This window comes from Monodelphis domestica, chromosome 5, assembly GCF_027887165.1.
Source record: "Monodelphis domestica isolate mMonDom1 chromosome 5, mMonDom1.pri, whole genome shotgun sequence".
In the NCBI taxonomy this organism is placed as follows: domain Eukaryota; kingdom Metazoa; phylum Chordata; class Mammalia; order Didelphimorphia; family Didelphidae; genus Monodelphis; species Monodelphis domestica.
In genome coordinates this window covers 178,625,204-178,647,840 of record NC_077231.1, presented here as the reverse complement: position 1 = coordinate 178,647,840, position 22,637 = coordinate 178,625,204, and the positions used below count along the sequence as shown (strand labels likewise).

The following is a 22,637-nucleotide window of genomic DNA, read 5'->3' as shown; positions in this document are numbered from 1 at the left end:
TTCTCTGTAGGATCATTATACCCAAGATCCAGAAAGAATGTTTGAGTAACTGGAGATAAATATGAAACTTTACAGCCCCCAGTCCATAAGCACAGTTTAGGACACCAATTTTACCTTCATTATTATCATATATGGGGAGAGAGATAGAAAGAAAAAATGTGCACAGAATTCTCTGCACTTTATAAGCCTTCCTAAAATTCCCTTCCAATTTCATATATGATGTTAATGATGACGAAGAAAAGGAAGTCAATGAAAAAGAATAATTTCCTATTAGCATCCATACCCAGTGACCACAGAGATAACACTAATCTACAAAGTAAAGTATTATGAATAAATAAGTTTTCTTTCAGTTCCATAAAATACTTTTGAAGGATAAAAGATACTAGAGAATTCCTGGATGTACGTAATTCCTTCCTAGAAATCTGATTACTTATTACCACAGTCTTCATCATCATCATTATCACCTCTATTTGTCTAGATGAGTTTTTCATAGAGAATTAGACTTGGATTCAAGAAGATTTAAATTCTACCTCAGATACCTACTGGTTACCAGGGCAAGTCATTTAAATTCTCTAAATGTCCCCCTCTTCTTCTGTAAAATGGAAATAATAATAGTATCCACCATACAAGATTATTGTGAGGATCAAATGAAATAACATAAAGTGTTTTGCAAGCCTTAAAGCTACACAAATAGAATCTATTTTATTATCATTATTACAAAGAATAAATTGCTTTCTAGTTAAGCAGCCACTATATGCTAGGCACTATGTTAGGTACTAGGTCAATTAGTGCATCATTAAGTCTTTATTAGTCACTTGCTGTGGGAACTATGTGGTAAGTACTGGAGATACAAAAAAAAAAAAAGGCAAATCCAGCCCTTGTCCTGAGGGAGCTTACATTTTAATGGGGGTAGACAACATGTATATAATAAAGGTATAATAAAAAGAAAGACGAAGGAAAGAAGGAAGGAAGGAAGGAAAGAAGGAAGGAAGGAAAGAAGGAAGGAAGGAAGAATGGATAGATAGATAGATAGATAGATAGATAGATAGATAGATAGATAGATAAATATATACCAAGAATGAAAATCTATACTCAAGGAATTTACATTCTAAAGGGGTTATTTTGTATTTTCATTATGGTGAATCCCTAAGTGCTTCACAAAACTGAAAGACAAGTTGTTCATGCATATTAATGCACCCTCTGGAGAAATACAGCACAAAGGGTTAATAGCTGGGCAGGATGGAGAATGAAGGATGCAGGTTGTAGTAAAGCCTTAAGTAGCATTTTAAATAATGGATTTCCTGCTGGGTTTTTACTTACTTAGTAAGAATATCACAAAAGAAACCAGGGTCAAGCTGACGAACAAGGCTATGATCAACCCAACAAAGAATAAGCTTCGGTTTCTGGCTCCATTCCCTATGTTAACAGCACCTCCGAGGAACTTCTTTTCTTGATCTAGTGTAAAACAAAGGAGAAAAAGACTTAGTCACTCAAATGTTATTCCAAAGTTTCCTGCTATGGAAAGCAGATGGAAGGATAATGTCAAAAGCCTGCTTTGCTGAATTCAGCACAACAGCTATTAGGAAAACTATGGCAGTGGAAATCATGTTGGATTTAGACTTGTGTTCAAATCACAGATCAGCTTCCTGAAGTCTATGGGACCCTGGGGAAATCACTTAACCTTTGTATCTCAATTTCTTTATCTGCAAAATGCAGATCTTCCTGTCTCCAAGGTCATGCCTCTGTGTCTTCTGCCACCTGTCTGAATTCTTTCCTTAAACGAGATCAGATAATTTCCATGAAATTAGAGCATGCAGATAGGACAGGTAGATAGTACAGTGGATAGAGTGCCAGGTTTAGAGTCAAGAAGATTCATCATCATTGAATTAAAATATCTCAGACACTAGCTATATGGCCCTGGGCAAGTCCCTTAACCCTGTTTGCCTCAGTTTCCTCATCTGTAAAAGGATCTGGAAAAGTAAATAGCATTCTAGTGTTTTTGCAAAAAAAAAAAAAACAACCCAAATGGGGTCACAAAAAGTCAGGCATGACTGAATGAACTGAACAATAACAGGGCATTCTGGTGGCAGCTGATGATAGAGCTAATTATTTTATATATATTAAATAAGTATTATATGCTTATAGATTATAAAGCTTATTGCTTTATGTAGGACTTATTTTTATCTTGGGAGATAGGGAAGTCAGGTAGAAGAGCTAGTAGATATTTATTATTCTTTTCCCTGAAGTGGACAAAAGTATAATGGAGGCAGAGACCTATGGCACCATGCCAAAAAGGGCACAAAGAGCATTCTCTATGGGGATACCTGCAGTCACCCAACATAGTTTGTTACTAGAAAACCAGAAGGACTCAGGGTGGGGCTGTTCCCCTCACCCTCTGCATGTACCTGACCTCACTTCATCCACACCTCTTCCCAGGTGGGAACACTTCCTCCCTCCCCTGTCTGGGGTAAGGTGCTAGGGGGGCAGGGCTCACATGCTGCCTGAGGGTGTGGAGCAGATGGTAGCCAGTTGAGTCAGTGGTGAAGGCTATTCTTGTGGCAGGGTTGGAGAGGAACTGGGTTTGAAAGGAGCATAGCTCACAGCATGGCAAATAGTTGGAGGGGAGCATACTGCTGGGGCCACTCTCCTCCCCCTCTCCACATGCAAATCTCATCATCTACCCCTCTGCCAGTAGCCCAATGGGAGTGCTTTCTCCCTCCCCTATCTGGGGTGAGGGGGAAGGCTGGGAAGCTGGGGGGGGCAAGGTGGGTGGGGTGAGGCACTTGGTCTATGAGGTGGGATGGGGGCAGGGCCCGACACTCCATCTCTAAAAGGCTTGCCATCAGTGCCCTACATCCATCTCCATCCATCACTGTGTATATACTTTGTACCTATTGTTCATGTATTCATATGTGAATTTGTTGTATATCTCTAGTAACCAAGAAGCTCCTTGAGGGCATTTGTATTTTTTGTATTCCTATCCCCAGAGACTAGCACAGTTCTTGGAACACTTAATAAATGTCTGTTGATTTATGAAACAAATAAATATAACCATTTTAAGTACATTCTTGGGCTGTAGGGCTTAGGGGACAATGCTGAGGTCTTTAGTGGGAAAATTAAAGTTAATAACTCCTTGTTCATCTAAGTGGTGAGTGAGGCCACATAATCCAGGACCCAGCTATTGGAAAGTGAGGAGTGAACCCAAAGATTGGAGTGGAGTGAGGGCTCTGAGGTTCTTCTTACAGGAATAAGGATAGGGGGAAAGAGGCCAGTGTCCAATCAAAAGGGGAAAGGGTGTTGGTAGGAGATTGGAGAAGTTTGAGGGGTGGGGTAGCCCAGTCTACTCCATATCCTGCTGGCTGTATAGTATAATACAGTACTTTTATTCATCCATCCAGCCAGCCAGCCATTCATCTTAGTAAGGCACACCAAGACTCTAGTGAGTGAATAAGGTTGAATGAAAGAAGTCCATCTGCCTCTTTATTAGAAAATAAGTTATTTTTTCCTCCAAGAAGCTCCTCTAGAGATTCTGTTTCCAGCTTACTCAAGGAGCAAAGTTTATTGACCAGAACTATTGTGCCAGGTCTAATTAATCCTACTGCTGAAGAAGAGGTTCTGGGTCTGGCAGAATCTGGCCATAACTGGAGGCTACATCCATTTGCTTCATGCATTGCTTCTGCTGGTACTAGGAGCAGAAGGTGAATTCCCCCAAGTTCTAGAAATGATTGGATCTTGTAGCACTAGGCAAAAGAACCCTATTAGCAAACATATTACTTAATAGGATAGAGGGAGAGGGTATACTTGAATACCTTTTGGTTGAAGTGGAAGGTAATAATAAACAGGAATGAGCTCTCCTCAGAAGTGTATTCATGATTTCTACAAATTGTATTTGACAAACCAGAACAAATGCTAGTTAATAGGGAAATGCTTAAATGTAGGAAGGGAAAAAATCAATTTGTCCTCAGAGTAACTCTTGAGGAGTTTTTGGTCTAATTGAGGAAATTAGCATCATTTCAATTTATTTTACATTTTGGCCACATTTGACTGAATTAAATTATCATTTAAAATTATTCTAGGTTCTTTGAATACATGTGATTATATGTGCTATTCAAACACAAAGAGGTTTGCACTAGGCATGTTATTGTAATAACACTATTTTATAGACTAACTTTATAGGGTGTGCTATTAATTGCACAAATCTCTAAGTTGGTAATTTGTCCCATTGGAGTTTTGGATGTTTGCTTTCAGTGTTGGCTATTTCTATGTTTTCTGAGCCAAAACAGGAATTTTAAAAAAAAGAACAATGAAGGAGACCAAAATAAATATTACTGCATTTCAAAAAAACAAAGCAAAACTCTTCTGCCTTGGAACCAATACACATTATTGATTCTAAGATGGAAGGTAAGGGTTTTTGTTTTTTTTTAATGTGGCTCTTCTTAGTAAAGAGGTGATAGACAACAGGTATAAAATGTAGCATACACTGAGAACTAATAGGGATTCCATTTAATTTATATATACTGGGATGGTTTCCTTTTAAGGAGGTCACCCTCAGGATCTGGTTGGACCAAAGAGAGTTGATGTTCCTGAGGTCTTCTGGAATCCCTACTGCCTTGAAGAATGTCGAGGCTGTTTATCATTAGTCTGAGTACGATGTTTTGCAAAGTCTACCCAATCAGACTACAGATGTTTCATCTTTGGGGTAAGAAGTGCCAGCCTGGAATGGATGCCTGTCTATCATCTTCAATTACCACTTAGGAGGGGACAAGGTTGGAAGGGCTGATTGGTCAAGGTCCAAGTCTATTTTGCTTGATGTGGCACCCAAGCCCATGGAGAGGGCTATTTAGGACAGCAAACAATTTAGCCATTGTCTGAGTTCTGGGTGAGAAGGAAGTATGTTTAGTTTATGACCTAAAACTATATTTATATATATATATATATATATATATATATATATATATATATATATATATATATAATCCCCCCTGGGTAGAGAGTGGAGATTTGGGTTGGCCAAGTAAGGACTTTCTTCTGCATCAGAAGTTGGAGTCCAAATAATTTAATAATAACAGCAATAGCTTAATAGGACTTTAAGGTTTGCAAAACACATCATACATACATACATGCACAATACATACATATATGTGTAAAATTACATCCTCAGAATAACTCAGAGATGAGTGCTTATTGTCTTCATGTTTAAATTTTCATGAAACTGACCCTTAGAGATTAAATGGCTTGTCTGGGGTGACATTGTTAGTATTTAAGGCCTTTCTGTACCTTCTAATCTACTGTTAAATTTAAGAGTCAGAAAACCTCAATTCCAATCCTTCCTCAGATAATTATAAGTACTCTGGGCAAGTCACTTATCTCTCAGCCTCAGTTTCCTCATCTGTAAAATGGGGATAACAGTATCTATCTTACAAAGTCATTATGGGAGAAACAAAGAGAGAGTATATGTAAAGCAATTTATAAATCTTAAAGCATTATATAAATTATTAATAGTAATATTTTATTATCCAAGAAAGACTAAAGCAGAGGTTATTTCAGGGCAAACCATAATTATCAAGAATCCCAAGGGCAACAAGGAAAAGAGAAGAGGAACAAGTCCTAGTAATGGAGTCAGGGAAAGCACATTCCAAAGAGAGGGTTATGTCCAAAGAGACATTTTCCTTACTGTGTGCCAGCCACTGGGCTAATCATTCATGGAACTTCCTTGACCAAGGCAGCATTCCTTTATGAAGACAGCATGTTAACTGTGGCCCCTCCTTACTTAAATACACTAATATTTCTGTGACTGCTAAGAGCCTTCCCTTCTCTTTGCTCTCCCATGCTCATGTTCTCATGGGTCCAAACAAAAGGAGAAGTTATAAGAAATCTGGGAGGTCAGAAATAACTTTCAATAAGTATAGTCAGGAAAGGTCACATAGAAGAGTCACCAAGCAAAACAGGACTTGAAGAAAGTGAGATTCTTGAATGGATGGAGACAGAGGAAGGGAACCATAAGTTTATATAGAGATCTAGAGGTAGAATGGAAGGCAGAGATCATTTAATCCAACCCTTCATTATATAAATGAGGAAGTGGCTGTAAGGATAGAGGGATAAGGGATAAGGTGAAATGCAAAAGATTCTAGAAGAAGAAGGCACTGCAGAGGAGGGTTTCTGGGAGTTAGGAAACCTTCCTCTGCAATACCTTCTTCTAGAATCTTTTCCCAAGGTTCATGGCTAAATTCTCCTCTCTCCCTTTTAGAGACAACTTTTGCATTTTCCCTTATCTCTTATCCTTCTATCCTTACATTAGCCCTCTGTCCTTACATGGAAGTGCAAAGAAGTAAAGAAATTTACCCAAAAGCACAGAGAAGTAAGAGCAGAGTCAAAGTTCAAGTCCAGGTTCTTGCATTTCCCAGGGTTCTTTCCACTGTATGATATAAATTTGTTTTAAACTTTGGGTATGGCATAAACAAAGCAGGAACAGAAAAGGACAAGATGAATTCAATTCAATTTAACAAACATGTATAGGGCCTGTTGAGTGCTACACTTTGTGCTGGGTGTTGGGGATACAAAGACAAAATAGTCACTGAAATCAAAGAGTTTATATTCTAATGACAGAATCCAACATGTACACAGATTAAGTCAATTAAGAGTACTGACTCAAAAGGAAGTTGCTTTCAGCCTATTTCCTCATCTGGGTATAATACTCTATTTCATAGACATAATGAAATGGGTATACTCTATTTTGTTGGCTACTTCTGAGGCCCAATTAAATTCATTTCTGAAAGTGATTTGAAACTTTAAATGCCAGTTATTATTCCACATTTAAGTAGGCTGTCAAATCTATAACAAAATCCTAGAGAGTCAACATCTATAAAAGAATAATTTCAAAGAGGAAACTATTGACAGCAGGGGTAATCAAACAATGTTAAATGACTTCTCTTCTGACTAACAAGTCTAATATGTGTCAGGGAGGACAAATTCAGGTCTTCCTGACTCCATTCCAAGATTCTGTTCACTAAATCATGCAGCATTAGCCCAGCTTCTACATTGGTGGAAGGAATTTTTGTTCCAGGGAGTTTACCAAACTAATGAAATTAGAAGTCTAGATTTCTAAAAAATATTATTATTACTCTAAGATCTTTTAGACTTTGCCTCATAGTTTTCCATGTCCTTCACTGTGCCTAACATTGTCTTACACATAGTAGATATTTAATATTTGTAGATTAATTAAAGATGTGTCAACTCCTTCTTCACATGCACTTTAGGTGTATAATAGGTGTGAAACAAAAATTACAAATTCTCCTAAGCTTAGGGGAAAAAAAAAGAAAGTATTGATTTCCTTTTTAGTGGTATATGGTGGTATTTTATTACAACGTTTTTGTCATAGCCACTTAAAAAGAGGTGTGGAAAGCCCAGAGATGGGAGATCCTGGGTTCAAATCTAGCCCTAGCTGTGTTACTTTGGGTAAATCATCTCACCCCAATCACCTAGCTTTTACTTCTCTTTCACCTTGGAGCCAACACTTTGTATCAATTTTAAGAGAGAAGGTACAGCCACCTAACACCTAACAGATTGGCTAAAATGACAGCAAAGGAAAGTAATGAATGCTGGAGGGGATGTGGCAAAGTTGGGACATTAATGTATTGCTGGTGTAGTTGTGAATTGATCCAACCATTCTGGGGGGCAATTTGGAACTATGCCCAAAGGGCACTAACAGATTGTCTGCCCTTTGATCCAGCCATAGCACTGCTGGGTTTGTACCCCAAAGAGGTAATAAGGAAAAAGACTTGTACAAGAATATTCATAGCTGCGCTCTTTGTGGTGGCCAAAAATTGGAAAATGAGGGGATGCCCTTCAATTGGGGAATAGCTGAACAAATTGTGGTATATGTTGGTGATGGAATACTATTGTGCTGAAAGGAATAATGAACTGGAGGAATGACTCAATCAATGAAAATCACAAAATGTTGTGTTTTTTTTTTTTTTAAAGCAGCTGGTAAGAAATTTGGGAAGAAATGAATAAAGGAGAACAGAAACCCGGAGCTGATGGTCCTAATGGGTAGAATAGCAAGAGTTGTTGAGAAATGTTCCTAGAATTGGGGGCAAGGTCATTTGAAAAGCCCCAGTAAAAGTAGCAGGGGAGACTGGCATTGTGGCACATTCCTATAATTCCATTTGCTGGAGAGACTAAAGCAAATGGATCATTTGAGTATAGGCATTCAGTGTCTACACTGTGCATGGAACCAATAAAGTGAGTTTGAATCCCTAGTAGCAGGAGGCAATCAATCTCTTTAGGGAGGGATGAACCAGGCTAGGTCAGTAATAGAGGTCAAAGCTCTAATGTTGATTAGTTTTGGATGAGAGCCTGCTACCTTTACAGATAGAACAACACAGGGATCTAATCTTTAAAAAAATATTTAAGGAAAAGGAAAAATCAGGACATTAACAGGCTTCCCATGTTAGTTTTAACAATTCTATTACCCTGTAAAAGTATTTAGCGAACAAACAAAAAGCAATATCAATTTTCTGCTGATAACCCATTGGTTCCAAATGTTGAAAATGAATCCACATTCTCAAACTAACATGTGTTATTTTTAGACAAATTGTGAACAAAGAAGCAATTGCCAGGCCTCCCTTGGCACATACATACCGATTACATGCTGGGATCCAGTAGGAGAGAGGTTCACCTTATTTAAGTCATTTAAGGAATCAATAACATAGAGCTTTCTCTCTTCATGGGTGTCACAAGAGCCAATTTCCATGGCAGAATGATTCATTGTTCCTGAAAGAAAAACAAGAGGTTAAAAACAAGTAGCCTGGAAAGGCAAATTCTACGACAGATAAATAGAGTATGTCAACTTGACCATGACAGAGATGATTGCCAGAGGAAACATTACTATGAATATTTATCTAATTGGGAAGCATTTCATCAAGCTGTTATGTTTCTATTTTTTCTTAATTGTGGTAAAGGCACATTTCCATTGCCTTCTTCATAGATTTGCAGTGAGGAAAATATTTTATAAACTTTAAAGCTCTATAAATGTGACATTATCATGACATTAATTGCCCTTTCATGGCCATGAAAAGTTGCTGGCTTTGGCTCATTCAGACAAAACATTAGAAATCAAGACTTTAAAAGATCAATATGATAGATAAACTATTAACTACCTAGATTTTTTAAAAGAGAAATAGTAAAGTCTACCATTTTTTTTAAGTGAGAAGGAAGAATTCATAATTAATGGAGAGAAAATAAAGAAAATTACAGATAACTACATTACCCAATTATATGCCAAAAGATCTAAAAAAGGAATTAATGAATATTAACTTATAAAATATGTATATTAGCAAAATAGGAAATGGATTTTAAATAATTCATTGTCAGAAAGAAAAATCTTAGCAAGTCATAAATAAACTCCTAAAGAGAAGAGGAAAGAAAACTAATCTAGAAAGATTAGGGTGAATGCTCTCAAACTAAAAAAACAAAACAAAACAAAACAAAAAAACCCCCACTGTGCTATGTAAATGATAGTAAAAGAGAAATAAAGGCACTTTACCCAATTCCTTTCTTCAGAAAAATATTATACCTAAAACAAGGAGAGAGAAAACAGAGAAAGAAAATTCTAGATCACTGTCACTAATATTAGCACAAAAATATTAAACAAAACACTAACAAAGAACTACATAAATAGAACATAATTCTTCACTATAATCAGGTTTATGTTTAAAATAGGTCAACATTAGAAAGAGACAAAACAAATTAATAGCAAAAATCACAATTTACTTTTTTTTCTGAACCTAAAGCTTCAGTGGTTTAGGGAAGGAAACTTCCTCTAACAATACAGATTAGTAACTATTCTTCAACCTGGTTTTTCAGATATTTCAAGAGACAGAAAAAGCCTTTAACAAAAAATGACATTCATTCATCAGAGTTTTTTAAGCAATAAAAGCATAGGAATAAAAGGTCCATTTATTGTTTGTTTGTGTTCATCTGTATTTGCATGTGAGACAATGATTTACTTTATAAAAAAGTATTCCCTAGAGATTAATTCCTCACAGACTTATGGTTTTATTGGTATAGACATCCTCCACTGATGTAACTTAGTCCTCATCTGTAACTTGTAATTCAGACAACTGAGTTGTCTGAGTCTCTGAGCTATTGAATCATTTGCTCTTGGCCACGTATAGATTGTGTCAGAGGCAGGATTTTAAGCCACGTTTTCCTGACTCCAAGTTGAGCATTTTATCATATCATACCACTTCTCCAGAATAATAAATTTCAGTAGTAAAATAGCAAAATGTAAAATAATTTCACAAAAATGATCAACTTTCCACCGAGTAAAAGCAACTGCTTGACTACAGAGGTTGAGGGGACATGATCTAGGAGAGACGCTAAATGAGCGCCCTAATGCAAATACCAACAACAAGGAAATGGGTTCGGAGCAAGGACACATGTGATACCCAGACGAATAGTGCCTCGGCTAGGGAAGGGGTGGTGGTGGTTGGGGGGAGTAAAAGAAAATTATCTGTTTCCAATGAACAATGTATGAAAATGACCAAATAAAATAATGTTAAAAAAAGAAAGAAAAAAATGATCAACTTTCCTGTACATTATTGACAACTCCAAGAAAAAGAGGAATTCAATTTAAAACAGCATAATGTAAAAAAAAATAGCTGGAAAGTAACCCAGTCCCTCCCTGCCATCCCCATAAAAGGATTTATGTAACACAGATTGCTTGGTTTTTTCTGTGTGAAGATAGTATGGACCTAACATGGCTGGAGAATCTTGGCTTGGGAGCATTAAGTCTGAGATCCTCTTACCAGGTAGGAACTGCTTCCCTCTAGGATAATGCTGATCCCTTGGAGGAGCATAGAGCTAGACATTCAGATGAAAAGAATATTATTGCCTGAGATGGGGGAGGGAGGTAAGGGATGTAGTGATGAACTAAGGAAGTAGCAAGAGGAAGTATCCAGCAGCAAAATATAAGCCCATTAAAAAGTAGACTTCTACACATGTGACAACTCTAGAGAGCAATATGGATATGCCACCACCTAGTAGCCAAGTAAAAATTGTACCTCTTAGGTAATTCAAATTTCTTGACTGGATTTTTATCAATATTAAGAGCAAATATTAGTTCCAAATTAATGTTCCACATAAATTTTCCATACATGTAGGTCAACTATGTTATATATTATTAGAATTATCTAGTACTACTTAAAAATAAAAAGGAAAATCTATGGAATAGACTAGATAAGCAAGAACTAGAAAAAAATTATGCTAGAGTCCTAATGAAGTTCGAGGGGAAAAAAACACTAAGAAAAGAACTCTATTCAACAAAAACTTCTGGGAAAATTGAAAACAATCTGTCAATATATGGGTCTATATATGCACTTTATAATTTATACCAAATAAGTTCCAGTATGTGAACTATCCAAATATGAAAAAATAAAGAATTAGAGAATAGGTTTTATTTTTCACAATTATTGAGGGATGAGATTTATGACCTGATAACTGGATAAAAATAATTATCAAATGAAAGTTGACAGTGGTGCAGTAGAAAGAGCTCTGGATTTGTGATCAGAGGAACTTAGTTGAAATGTTGGGTTTGTAACTTAATAACTGTGTTATCTTAGGTAAGGCATTTAACTTCTCTAGGCTTAATTCCATCTTTAATAGGTAGATCTTTGATTAGATGACTTTGATTAGATAAAAAATATCCTTTCCAGCTCTAAATTTATGATTCTATAATGATTACAGAAAATCAGAATTCTTTCATGAATAAAATCTTTAAAAATCTTAGAATCAATATTGTGTATTGGTTTGAAGACAGAAGAGCTGCAAGAACTAGATTAGGTGATTTGCTCAGGGTCACACAGCTAGGAAGTACCTGAGACCAGATTTGATCCTAGAACTTCTCATTTCTAGGCCAGGCTCTCAATCCACCGAGCCACTTAGCTGCCTCCCATGAATAAAATCTCTATGGGCTTAGGGGAAAAAATTTTTTTTGCATTAAATATTTATTAAAAGTTGGCATTCAAAATCTAAAGGAAATTGATACAAATTTTTAAGTTTAAGTTAACCCCCTTACATTTTGTCAAGAGATATAAACTTACCAAAAGAAGAAATATGATTGTTAAAGTTCATTTAAAAAATGTTCCATATCACTCATGATAAGAGAAATACATATTAAAACAGTTCTGAGGTATTACCTCATACCCATAAAGATGGCAAAGATGCTAAAAAATGGGAAAACATTGTTGGACAGGGACTAAGGACACAGGCATGCCAACTCATTGCTGGTAGAGCTATGAATCAGTTCAATTCCTGATAAAGAATTTGTAATTAGACAAGGTAAGTTACTAATTGTTCATTCCATTTGACCAAGAGATTCTGCCCCCACTTAAACCAAGGTACAAGAGAATAAGAAAAGACTTATATTTACAAAATGTTCATGAAAGCATTATTTGTGATAACAAAAAGCTGGACATGAAATGTACCCAACAATGTAGGGAATGAATGAGTAAAATACATATGCATTTATATGCACATATACACACATACATGTGTATGTACATGCGTTGTGGTTCATTGTTTTTCAGTCATGTCTGACTCTGTGACCTCATTTGGGGTTTTCTTGGCAAAGATACTGGAGTGGTTTGCCATTTCCTCCTTCAGCTCATTTTACAGATGAGAAAACTAAGGCAAACAGGGTTAAGTGAGTTGTCAAGGGTCATACAGCTATTAAGTACCTGAGGCCATATTTTAACTCAAGAGTTTCTGCCTCTAGTCTTGGCACTATCCAGTGTATCATTTAGGTGCTCGTGTATTATGTGTGTATACATATGTATACATTAATTTATATTTTAAAATGTGATTATTTGAATATACACATAATTAATATTTTTATATTTTTGAATAGTAAACAGAATGGTAACAAATGACTAACAAGATTAATTCATAGAAACTTTGAAAGACATATAAAAGAATAGAAAGGGAAGACAGTGGAATATGAAAACCAATATCTGTAATAACTATGTAATAGAGATCTGAGAACTGACAGGAAGTCTGGAATCCATTGTTTAGCGGTTCAAGTGTTCCCTCTCAGCTCTGAGGAGAGTTCGGGACTATTGTCACTTTTGAGCCAAGAGGCCAACCAGAGTCACACTTGGGAATTCTGAAAGACATACACAAAGTCTGAGGAAGAACCAACTCAGAGGAGAAACTGACAAGTTTGAAGAGCAGAGAGTGAACAGAGCCTTAATAAACTGAACTTGAGAGAAAAGCAGAATGACAAGTCCTTAAGGACATTCTGGGACCATTGAGGCAAAAACAGCCAGAAAAGACACCTTTGTAAATCTGCCTCAGACCCTGGGAAGGACCAGTCTTGACCTTGTAAGTCTACAAATCACTATCTAAGAACACCTGGCTTTCTTCATTGGCTCAGAACATCCTGACCAGCTAACTTACTATTGCAAACCTTGAGGTCTATCTCCAGGACAAGTGGCCTTCATGCTTATCAGCTATACCTTAGTGCTTTTGTACTTCTAAAGAAATCCTTATGCCAGCAATGACAGACTAAAAAAGCTTTGAAGATTACTCTTGGGTGAAGAGTACTCCTAACTGCAGCTGGACACTCTAATTGGAACCAAGGATGTATGCTCAATATATTATTTTTCTTTGACCATAGAATGTAAAAACTATATAAATATTGGACCTATTTGCTCAATAAAGTGAAATCCATGATCCCATTCACAGCCCCCTTGACCCTGTCAACTTCTCATCCTCTCAGGATTTCTCTCTCTTCTCCCTTCTCCCATGAGCTGGTCTCCAGAGAGAACCAGCCCTTAGCGGAAGAGCTGAGAGGAAGGGAAAGAAAAGGAAAGAAGGAAGAAGAGGAAGAGAGTCAGACAGAGACAGAGAGTGATAGAATCAGAGAAAAGAGTCACAGGCAGACAGACAGAGATCTGGACCCTTTTGATGTCTTGGAACAAAGAACTTGTACTGAAGCCACCAGTTGTAATTTCTTCGTTAAAGTCTGAGAGAACTCTAAAAGGCCTATTCTTTAGCCAATTTCTCCTTTCTTTGGCTGATAAATAATGCTATTATAAAGTCATTTCTTGTTTCTTTTTAGCTAAGCTTCTTCTGTTAGCCTGTACTTCTTTTAGTCTGGAGAAAGCCTGGAATTAACAGAAAATACATCAAATTTGAATTTGAGCAGAAAGCTAAAACTGTCTGAATCTTAGGAATTGTCCTAATAGAAATGTTGAGTTGTTGTGTTTTTATTAACAACTTTTTGATGCAAGCTCCATAAGATAGCAGATGAAGGAATTAGTTGGCCATTATATTGCCTTTAGCCTTTAGCACACTAATTTTTGTAATGGTGTGGTTGAGTCAAAGTCTAGCTTCCACTGTAAGAGTAGATGAAGGCAAGGAAGGAGAAGGCATCACACCTTGAGGGAGATAGGTGATGTCCGGGAGGAGTTAGCTCTGCACCTGTCCAGAAGGGAGGAAGGAGTAGAAAAATATGGAGCACCAGCCAGCCTTCACTACCTCTCGTAGTGGTACATGCCGAGTTGCAACTGTAGCAGTGTAAATAAATTCAGCCTGGACCGATGACAGTGCTCTGGTCAGATACAATGTTCAGATTAGTGTTATGTTTTGAAAATTACAGGATACATCCCTTCTCTCTGTAAACAATTGTTCATTGTTCACAGTTTGGGAGGAAATGAATTCTGTAAAGGACTTACTCTGGGAGTCTTTGTTGGGAAGAATCTGTTGTAAAACAGAATGCATCAATAGATTTCAAAAGTAATCTTTAAAAAGAAACCAAGGTTTCTCCTGTTGTGCTGGAGATTTTTGTGGAACAGGAATTTGCCTAAAGACAGTCATGTTCTCTCTCACTGGAGCAAGGAAACTGAGGCAAACAATTGTTGGGACCCATTATGAGGGCCTGGAGTGTCTCCCTGGAGTTTTATGGATTCCATTTCTGTTACTTAACAAGTTTTTTAAGGATTAAGAACAGGAAATAGTCACTCTTTCAAAATATTTTCAATTAAGTTTATTTCTTCTCTGGCTGTGTTTAAGAAATAACAGATAATTAGAAAATTATACCACACTAATGTGCCCAGGTAGAGTTGGGTCATTTCAGTAACAAATATTAAAATAATTGAGGTTTTGGAGAAGCCACACTTAAGATAATATCCTCTAATGGCAAGAGTAACTTCAATCAACATTGCAAAGCTTGAACAAACATCTTACATTTTAAGATGTCTCTATTTTGTAAACTGAGAGGTTGTAGTCTTTAAATGAGATGAAAAAGAAAATCTAGGTAAGTAAGATAAGCAAATTCTGTGTAATTGAAAAAGAAAACCGTTTTTAGCCACTTTCTGAGTAGCAGGAAATAACAAATAGGAATAAAATGTATGACACTGATTTTTGGAATCACAATCTTGGTCTGGCTCCTAGTAGGATACCTTACTGGAACACTGTTTTGGGGGGGAGGTGGGTGGTGAATGTTGGGAATCGAACCTATGATTCAAACTCCCTGTAAGAAAACCCCATCTACCAAGGCAGATCATCATTTGCACTTCAATTTACATTCTTGGAGAACTACCTGGGTCATGGAAAGAGAAAGTGGTTTTCCTAATGTCACACAGCTCTGTGTCAGAATTAGAATGTGAAATCAGATCTTACTGACTCGGAGACCAGCTCTCCATCTTCTAGGCAAAGCTGCCTATGTTGGATATCTTATTTTGAAGCTCCATAATAAAGCAAAATCTATTCCATCCTGCAAATGCTCACGGCCAAGTAAAGGTTACCATTCTAGGCCTGAGGGTAGGGACCAACAACTATATCTTAGAGAAGATTCAGTCCTGTTTTTCAAACACGTATTTTGTGTCTATTCCATGCAAAAGCACTATTCAAAAATACGGAAGAGAAACACACTGCTCTCTATGTGCTTACAAGTACACAGATAGACGATATTAACAAGCAAACCAACAAAAATCACATGATTATCTCAATAGATGAAGAAAAAGTCTTTGGCAAAATATAACACTCATTTCTATTGAAAACACTAGAAAGCATAGAAGTAGAAGGGTTTTTCCTAAAAATAATATCTAAAACCATCATCAAACATATTCTGCAATGGGAATAAACTAGAATCCTTCCAAATAAGAACAGAAGTGAAACAAGGATGCTCATTATCACCACTATTATTTATCATTGTACTAGAAACACTAGCAGTAGCAATTAGAGAAGAAAAATAAATTGAAGGTATTAAAATAGGCAATGAGGAGACCAAGCTATCACTCTTTGCAGATGATATGATGGTCTACTTAAAGAATCCTAGAGAATCAACTAAAAAGCTAGTCGAAATATTCAACAACTTTAGCAAAGTTGAAGGATACAAAATAAACCCACATAAATCATCAGCATTTCTATATATTTCCAACACATCTCAGCAGCAAAGAATTAGAAAGAGAAATTCCATTTAAAATCACCCTAGACAATATAAAATACTTAGGAATCTATCTGTTGAGACAAACCCAGGAACTATATGAACACAGCTACAAAACACTCTCCACACAATTAAAACTAGATCTAAACAATTGGAAAAGCATCGATTGCTCATGGGTAGGATGAGCTAACATAATAAAAATGACAATCCTACCCAAATTTATTTACTTATTTAGTGCCATACCCATCGAACTACTAAAAAACTTTTTTTACTGAATTAGAAAAAAAACATAAAAAAGTTCATTTGGAAGAACAAAAGATCAAGGATATCCAGGGAAATGATGAAAAAAAATGCAAAGGAAGGAAAACTTGCAGTCCCAGATCTCAAACTATACTCTAAAGCTGTGGTCATCAAAACAATATGGTACTAGCTAAGAGACAGAAAGGAGGATCAGTGGAATAGACTCGGGGTAAGTGACCTCAGCAAGACAGTATATGACAAACCCAAAGATCCCAGCTATTGGGACCAAAATCCACTATTTCATAAAAACTGCTGGGAAAATTGGAGGACAGTGTGGGAAAGATTAGGTTTAGATCAACACCTCACACCCTACACCAAGATAAATTCAAAATGGGTACTTGAACATAAAGAAGGAAACTATAAGAAAATTAGGCGAACACAGAATAGTATACATGTCAGACTTTTGGGAAGGGAAAGGCTTTAAAACCAAGCAAGACTTAGAAAGAGTCACAAAATGCAAAATAAATAATCTGGAATACATCAAGTTAAAAAAGTTTTTGTACAAACAAACCAATGTAACTAAAATCAGAAGGGAAGCAACAAATTGGGAAACAATCTTCATAAAAACCTCTGACAAAGGTTTAATTACTCAAATTTACAAAGAGCTACATCAATTGTACAAAAAATCAAGCCATTCTCTAATTGATAAATGGGCAAGGGACATGAACAGGCAGTTTTCAGCCAAAGAAATCAAAACTATTAATAAGCACATGAAAAAGTGTTCTACATCTCTTATAATCAGAGAGATGCAAATCAAAACAACCCTGAGGTATCACCTCACACCTAGCAGATTGGCTAACAGGACAGCAAAGGAAAGTAATGAATGCTGGAGGGGATGTGGCAAAGTAGGGACACTAATTCATTGCTGGTGGAGTTGTGAATTGATCCAACCATTCTGGAGGGCAATTTGGAACTATGCCCAAAGGGTGATAAAAGACTGTCTGCCCTTTGTTCCAGCTATAGCACTGCTGGGTTTGTACCCCAAAGAGTTAATGGACAAAAAGACTTGTACAAAAATATTCATAGCTGAGCTTTTTGTGGTGGCAAAAAGTTGTAAAATGAGGGGGTGCCCTTCAATTGGGGAATGGCTGAAAAAATGTGGCATATGTTGGTGATGGAATACTATTGTGCTCAAAGGAATAATAAAATAGAGGAATTCCATGGGAACTGGAACGACCTCCAGGAACTGATGCAGAGTGAAAGGAGCAGAACCAGGAGAACATTATACACAGAGACTGATGCATTGTGGTACAATTGAATATAATGGACTTCTCCATTAGTGGCAATGCAGTGATCCTGAACCACTTGGAGGGATCTACGAGAAAGAGATCCACATCCACATTCAGAGGAAAAACTGTGGGAGTGGAAACACAGAAGAAAAACAACTGCTTGATTACATGAGTTGAGGGGATATGATTGGGGATATAGACTGTAAATGAAGATACTAATGCAAACATCAACAACATAGAAATAGGTTTTGATCAAGAACACATATAATACCCAGTGGAATTGCACATGAGCTATAGGAAGGGTGGGGGGGGGGGGGGAAGGATTATGATTCTTGTAACCAAGGAATAATGTTCTAAATTCACTAAATTAATTAATTAATTAGTTAAAAAAACAAGTACACAGATAAATATTATTCTAGTTGTATAAAGGCAAAGGAGAAGTCCTGGCAAAGGGACTGGGGAAATCTAAAGACAAAATACCTTCAGCATGAAGAAAAGGAGAGGCTTATGGAAGGATTGGAGTGAACTTCAATAGGCCATTTTGGCCAGGGATAACAGAATGAGCAAAGGCTAAGGAAGGTCCATGTCAAGAACAAGGATGCCCAAATAGACAGTTTGGCTGGAAGTCTAATAAAACTGTAACACATTGGCAGCACTTGACAGTGTACAAAGCATTTTATTACACCCTCTCCTTTAAGCTCTACTATTACCTGGGGAGAGTACTGTAGATATTATGGTACTCTGAGTCGTTGAAATATTAGTATTCTCATTTTGCATATGAGAAAACCATGGCTCATAAAGGTTAAGTGGCTTGGCCATGGTCCCAGAGCTATCAGAGGCAGGAGTTTTAACTCAGCTTATCCTGGGGCCAAACAGCCCTCTATCCACCATGTCACATTAGTACATGAAGGGAAATAAAGCTGATTGCTTAGAGCTAGATTGTAGAAGGAAGTGAATCTCCAAATAAGGAGCTTATACTTAATTTTGAAGGCACTGGAATGTCAAAACTAAAGGTTTTGGGGTAGAGGAATAACATGGTCAGGTGAATATACTTTGGCAGTTATAGGTAACTGTGGAAAAGATAAGAAGTCTGTCACCAGTAATAACCAGTCTTTGACTCAAGAAAATCAACCCCTGTCCCTGATACATACTGGCTGTTACTCAACCTCTTCATGGGCCCCTTTCCCCCACTCTCAGTCTAAGACTATGACTTATAGGGAAGATATATCATAGAGGGAGTTTTTAATGGAAACTCCCTAGACCAATGATATAAATTCAATCTAATCTAATGGAAAGGAAGGATTAGAGATAGAATCGGTTGGAAATGGGAAGAGCAGGTAGGGCACAGTTAAAAAAAATGATTTAAGAATCTGCTATCATTCTGAAAATCCAAGTCTCTTAGATGCTTACAAAATGACATTCTAAGTAATTTGGGAAAACTACTTATGCAAATTATTTATACAAAAAAATGGTGACTTAAAAATCAGTTTCATGGCAGCTAGATGGCTTAGTGTATAGACAATCAGGTCTGGAGACAGGAGATCCTGTGTTCAAATCTTATTTCAGATACTTCCTAGTTGTGTAACCCTAGGCAATTCACTTAACCCCAAATGGTGAGTCCTTATCACTCTTCAGTCTTGAAACTAATATTTATATCAATTCTAAGACAATGAGTAAAGATTTTTTTTTAAACCCTTACCTTCCTTCTTAGAATCAACACTGTGTATTGGTTCCAAGGTAGAAGAATGGTAAGGAAAAGGCAATGAGGGTTAAGTGACTTGCCTGGGGTCACACAGCTAGGAAGTGTCTGAGGTCAAATTTGAACCCAAGACCTTCCATCTCTAGGCCTAGATTTTGGCTACTGAGCTACCCAGCTGCCTTCAGAATTTTTTAAAAATTCATATTCTTCCACTACTAGGAAATTATCCCAAGTAATTTTGAAAGAGAGAGAGAAATGTGCTACATACATCAAAATATTCATTGTAGTATTTTTTGTAGTAGAGAAGAAAGTAGATACCTATTTAAAGAATGGATAAATAATATATACATATAACTATATTTATATAATATATATCTCAGTGTAATAGAATAGTATTATTTCATAAGAAGCGCTAAGTATGGGAAGTATAGGAATACTTACATGAACCGATAGTGTGTGAAGCAAGCTAAACCAGGAAAATAATCTAAATGATGACATTTAAACAAAGAGAACAAAGAAGGGAAAGAGAATGCTGAGTAAATATAATGACCAAGACTCCTGGAGAAGAGATGGAAAAACATAGTGACCCTGTATTTAAAGAAGTGGGAAGGGAAGGGAAGAAGCATTTAGATGGCATCTACTATATACCAGCCCCATTATAAATACTATCTCATGTGATCTGCATGACAACTGTGAGAAGTAAATGTTATTATTCCCATTTTAGAGTTGAGGAAACTGGGACAAACAATGGGTTAGTGATTTGCTCAGGATTCCACAGCTAGTAAGCATCTGATGTCAAATTTGAACTCAGGTCTTCCAGACTGGAAACCCAGCTCTCAATTTATTGCACAACTACAGCTGCCTTTAAGTGGAAGTCTACGGATATGAAACATCAAAGATATTGTCAGACTTAGATGTTATTTAGTTTTGTGGAATTTTAAAATCCTTCTTTTTTACTCTTCATTATGACAGATAGCTTGCTGGGTAGGAGAGGACAGGGGATAGATTCAGATATGAAGGTAAAGACAAAGGAAAAATTTATAAAACAAATTTATAAAAAGAAAGCATAGTCAAGGAAACACGACAAACTCAAGGTTCTATGAGAAAAATAACCATTTGCTGGAAAATACTAATTTGATTAAAGCTAAGGAAGGTGAGGGTTGATTCCTATTACCAGTTGGTCATTTGCTAAGTGAAAATCTATTATGGGGGTGGGGGGTGCTAGGTGGCTCAGTGGATTGAGAGGCAGGTCTAGAGATGGGAGGTATACTTCCTAGCTGGGTGACCCTGGGCAAGTCACAACCCTCATTGTCTAGCCCTTACCGCTCTTCTGCCTTGGAGTCTAAGACAGAACACAAGAGTTGTTTTTTTTTAATCTATTGGAAAAATGAAAGAGTAGTCAAGTCATCTCAGCTTCCATGAGTCTGGCTATTCTTCACATCCCTTGGGAGACATAAATGGATCAATTTTCTGGAGGAAATATCTTGATTAGACATTTATCCTTTAATATCACCAAACTTCCAAGGAGGAGTAAGCATTGCCAGGAACGACTTGACACTATATCGAGGAATTGAAAGGAAGTTGAATCCTAAAGGACACTAGGAAATGATTTTTAAAATGGAAACAAATGTACATATACATATATTTCAAGAATAAATCTAGTAGGAATCAAAGTCTTTATTCTTTTACTTTCTTGGAATTCAGGCTAGGTCTTCCTGTCCATAGACAAGTTAGACTAAATTGGGCCTGCCTTACGACATGGATACCTAAGTCGTATGACATCAGAGAAGAGTTTAGAGGTAGAAAGGACTTTAGAGAGTGTCTGTTTGTAGAATCTCATTTTACAAGTAAAGAAACAAAGGCCCAGACACAGATAAAGACATTGGCCTCTTCAGGAACACACCACAGCTGCCTCAATTACCTTGACATGAACGTAAATCATCTTAATTATATACAAATATCACTAAATTCTTTAGTATTGGAGCCTATAGTCATATTTTGCTGGCCAGTGGCAGTCGAGACTAGAACTCAGGACTAATGCCAGACCCTGGGTCCATTCCCTCTTTCCATGGTCTAAAGTTTTATAGGCTAGTTTTACAAGAGAGTGTAAAATGCAAGAAAAGAAACTGAGATCAGAGATTTGTTCTACAAAGCAAATTCTAAGGTTTGTGCTCACATGAGCACAGATTCAACTCAATATCCTTTTTTTCTATCCACAGTGCAATAAGAATAAATCAGAATGACTGAAGGCACTAGAAGATCCTCCTCAACCAAGAAGGGGAACGTGAACAAGGGTTTATTAAGTGCCCATGATGTGCCAGATACTCCTTGGTGTTTTATAAATCTTTTGTCATTTTGTCTTCACAATAATCCTGGTCATGCTATTAACATCCCCATTTTGCATTTGAGAAAACCAAGGTGGGCAGAGGTTAAGCAACTTGCCCAAGATCACACAGGTTGTAAGTGTCTGGGGTCTTCAACTCAGGTCATCCTGGGTCCTAGATCTGCTAGCTGGCACAGTGGAGAGATTGTCAGACCTGGAGCCAGGAAGTTCCAAGTTCAAAACTGGCCTCAGACACTTAGTCACTGGGTGTGACCCTGGGCACTTAACTCTGTTTCCCTCAGGTTCCTCATCTGTAAAATAAGCTGGAGAAGACAATAGCAGACCACTCCAGTATCTTTGCCAAGAAAACTCCAAATGGGGTCACAACTGAACAGCCTTCTCACACATATGGAAACTGAGGCCCCATAAGGGGAGGTGGTCTGTCTCTCCAAGGTCACACAAGATAAGTTTCCCATATTCTTATTTAGAAATATTATAGAAGAGAGTTCGAATCCACTAGTGTCGAATCTTCAGATTATTCACAATACTGAGGATCAGCATAGGAATACTTTTCTGAGTGATACTTGTTAAATTCCAGGAGAGTCTTTTAAAATTCCAAATTCATGACTCTTATCTATT

At 37.0% G+C, this 22,637-nt stretch overlaps 1 protein-coding gene and 1 long non-coding RNA gene across 5 annotated transcripts in view; one reads left to right on the top strand and one right to left on the bottom strand.

The window, feature by feature from the left end:
- LOC103096185 (uncharacterized) overlaps nucleotides 1-22,045 on the top strand; it is a 93,201-nt gene extending 71,156 nt beyond the window's left edge. For 2 of the 4 annotated variants that reach the window (XR_008912256.1, XR_008912254.1), the window contains exon 5: nucleotides 21,895-22,044. This is a non-coding gene — a long non-coding RNA (uncharacterized LOC103096185). Of the gene's footprint in view, nucleotides 1-4,538; nucleotides 4,700-21,894 lie in introns of all 4 variants that reach the window. The other 2 variants (XR_008912252.1, XR_008912253.1) reach the window with 2 other exon arrangements.
- Nucleotides 1-22,637, bottom strand: part of LSMEM1 (leucine rich single-pass membrane protein 1) — a 30,174-nt gene that overhangs the window by 5,326 nt on the left and 2,211 nt on the right. The window contains exons 2-4 of the mRNA XM_001366431.5: nucleotides 9,545-9,574; nucleotides 8,641-8,772; nucleotides 1,321-1,455 (exon numbers count right to left, since the gene is read on the bottom strand). Of these exons, the coding sequence (XP_001366468.2) occupies nucleotides 1,321-1,455; nucleotides 8,641-8,767 (262 nt within the window). The 5' untranslated portion in view covers nucleotides 8,768-8,772; nucleotides 9,545-9,574. The remainder of the gene's footprint in view (nucleotides 1-1,320; nucleotides 1,456-8,640; nucleotides 8,773-9,544; nucleotides 9,575-22,637) is intronic.